This window comes from Brassica oleracea, chromosome C2 (assembly GCF_000695525.1).
Source record: "Brassica oleracea var. oleracea cultivar TO1000 chromosome C2, BOL, whole genome shotgun sequence".
Taxonomy (NCBI): Eukaryota; Viridiplantae; Streptophyta; class Magnoliopsida; order Brassicales; family Brassicaceae; genus Brassica; species Brassica oleracea.
The window spans coordinates 13155920-13158188 of record NC_027749.1 but is presented as its reverse complement, the minus strand read 5'-3'; the positions used below and the strand labels follow the sequence as shown (position 1 = coordinate 13158188).

The following is a 2269-nucleotide window of genomic DNA, read 5'->3' as shown; positions in this document are numbered from 1 at the left end:
TGAACAGTGATTTTCATCTATAAATACAACTCATTTTCACTCAATTTTCTCATCCAAAACATTTCATCTTTTCTCAAATATTTTCAAATCGCTCTCCTCCGATTTTGTTCATTTCAAGAAAGATGATTCGCGCATTTTTGATTTTATGTGCCATTTTTATTTGTGTTTCTATTTATGGTTTATTCGTTGGAGAATTTGCTCCGGGTGAATTTAAGATGAATATCGGTTTACTTTTCTTTACATCGCTTCTCCTTGTAATTGCTTGCATGATTAATGTAAACGGTTCTTTTTAATATTAATAATATTCTAATAATTTTTATTTATGTTCTTTAGAAATACAAATGGCAAAAATCGAGAAACTTCAGTTTCCGGCATTGGAAGTAACTGGGGCAAACTACACGGCATGGGTTACAAACATGGAGTTTCATCTAGATTCTGAGAAAATACTCGAAACAATGAAAGAAGGCTATATATCAACCTCTCATGAAAAGGCTAAGGCCGTGATATTTCTGAGAAGGCATCTAGATGAAAATCTTACGCATGATTATGCGAGAACCAAAGATCCCTTAGATCTTTGGAAAACTCTGAATGAGAGGTTTGATAACCAAAAGAAAATTACTCTCTTCTATGCACTCGATGAGTGGAAAAATCTACGATTTCAAGATTTTGAAAAAGTGGAAACGTACAATTCCGCTATATTAAGGATAGCGGCGCAATTAGATTATTGCGGTAAGCTTGTGTCGGAAGCAGAAATGCTCGAGAAAACTTACCAAACATTCCACAAAAATCATTATGTTCTACAAGAACAATATAGAAATTGTGCGTATACGAGGTTCTCTGAACTCGCTGTGGCGCTTATAATAGCGGAGAGAAATAATGAACTCCTCATTAAAAACCACAATGCCCGACCCACGGGAACCAAAGCATTTCCTGAGGTGAATGCAACGGATATAAAAAATCTGGAAAAAGGAAATTATTCCTATCGTGGGCGTGGTCGTGGCCGTGGTCACAATCGTGGTTTTGGTCGTGGTCGTGATTATCGATTTAATCGCAACCATGAAAGGAGTAACAACCCAAGAGGAAGGGGATCAAACACATGGAATCGATCTGATCGGGTAAAAGGAAAAGAAACCCAAGAAAACCCTACTCATAAAAATGAGAACGTCTATTACAGATGTGGATCGAAGAGACACTGGTCTCAAGTGTGTCGAACTCTTCGGCATCTATGTCAATTGTACCATGAATCTATTAAAGGCAAGGTAAAGGAAGTAAATCTCAATGAACACTTTGTGGGTACAACATCGACATACCTCGAATCCTCTGACTTTATGGGAGATTTCGACGAGGCCACTCATCAAAATAATTGAAATGCTTGTACTGATCAAGCTTAATAATGCCCAGTGATGCCATAAAATATTATTATGTATTTCACTTTCAGAATAATTTTTTTGTATTTCAAAATATCTAATGTATAATTATTGTGTACTTGTTATTGATGCATAATATGTTTACTTATGAAAGTTTATTTTCTTTATTGATATTAATTGTGTGTTACAGAAATGGATAAGAAAGCAAATGGAACAACAACTAAGCAAATTGGTAGAGAAGTTTGCATACCAGATAGTGGCACAACGCACATTATACTGAAAGATAAGAGATATTTCTCTACTTTAAAGTCAGTAAAATGACGGTAAACACAATATCAGGTCCTACAGACCTGATCGAAGGAATTGGCAGGACAGACTTTATGTTGCCTAATGGATCAAAGTTTTCCATAGATAATGCCTTATATTCTCCAAATTCTAAGAGAAATTTGTTGAGTTTCAAAGATATATACCGTCAAGGGTATGACACTCAGTCTGCAACTGAGAATGGAAAGAAGTATTTGTATATAACTTCTGAAAAATCAGGCAAAGACCTTGTACTGGAAAAATTTCCAGAACTTCCTTCTGGATTACATCACACTTATATTGATGCTATAGAATCACATCTTGTGATCAAAAGAAATCCAGAAGATGTTATATTATGGCATGACTGTCTTGGTCACCCAGGCACTACAATGATGCGAAGAATCATTGAGAGTTCGCATAGTCATTCAATAAAAACCCAAGATATATATCAAAGTAATAAAATGACATGCACTGCATGTACTCTTGGTAAATTAATCATAAGGCCATCACCAATCAAAATTGACAAAGAATCACCAAAGTTTTTGGAAAGAATCCAAGGTGATATTTGTGGACCAATACATCCACCGTGTGGACCATTC

At 35.5% G+C, this 2269-nt stretch overlaps 1 protein-coding gene across 1 annotated transcript; it reads left to right on the top strand.

Annotated features, from left to right (window-relative positions):
* The first annotated feature begins 341 nt into the window (after nucleotides 1–341).
* Nucleotides 342–1367, top strand: LOC106323490. The gene has a single exon (XM_013761603.1). The coding sequence runs from the start codon at nucleotides 342–344 to the stop codon at nucleotides 1365–1367; it is 1026 nt and encodes a 341-aa protein (XP_013617057.1).
* Nucleotides 1368–2269: the final 902 nt, after the last annotated feature.

Coding starts and splice junctions, on each gene's coding strand:
- LOC106323490 (XM_013761603.1), top strand. CDS start 342: ATGGCAAAAATCGAGAAACTTCAGTTTCCGGCATTGGAAGTAACTGGG.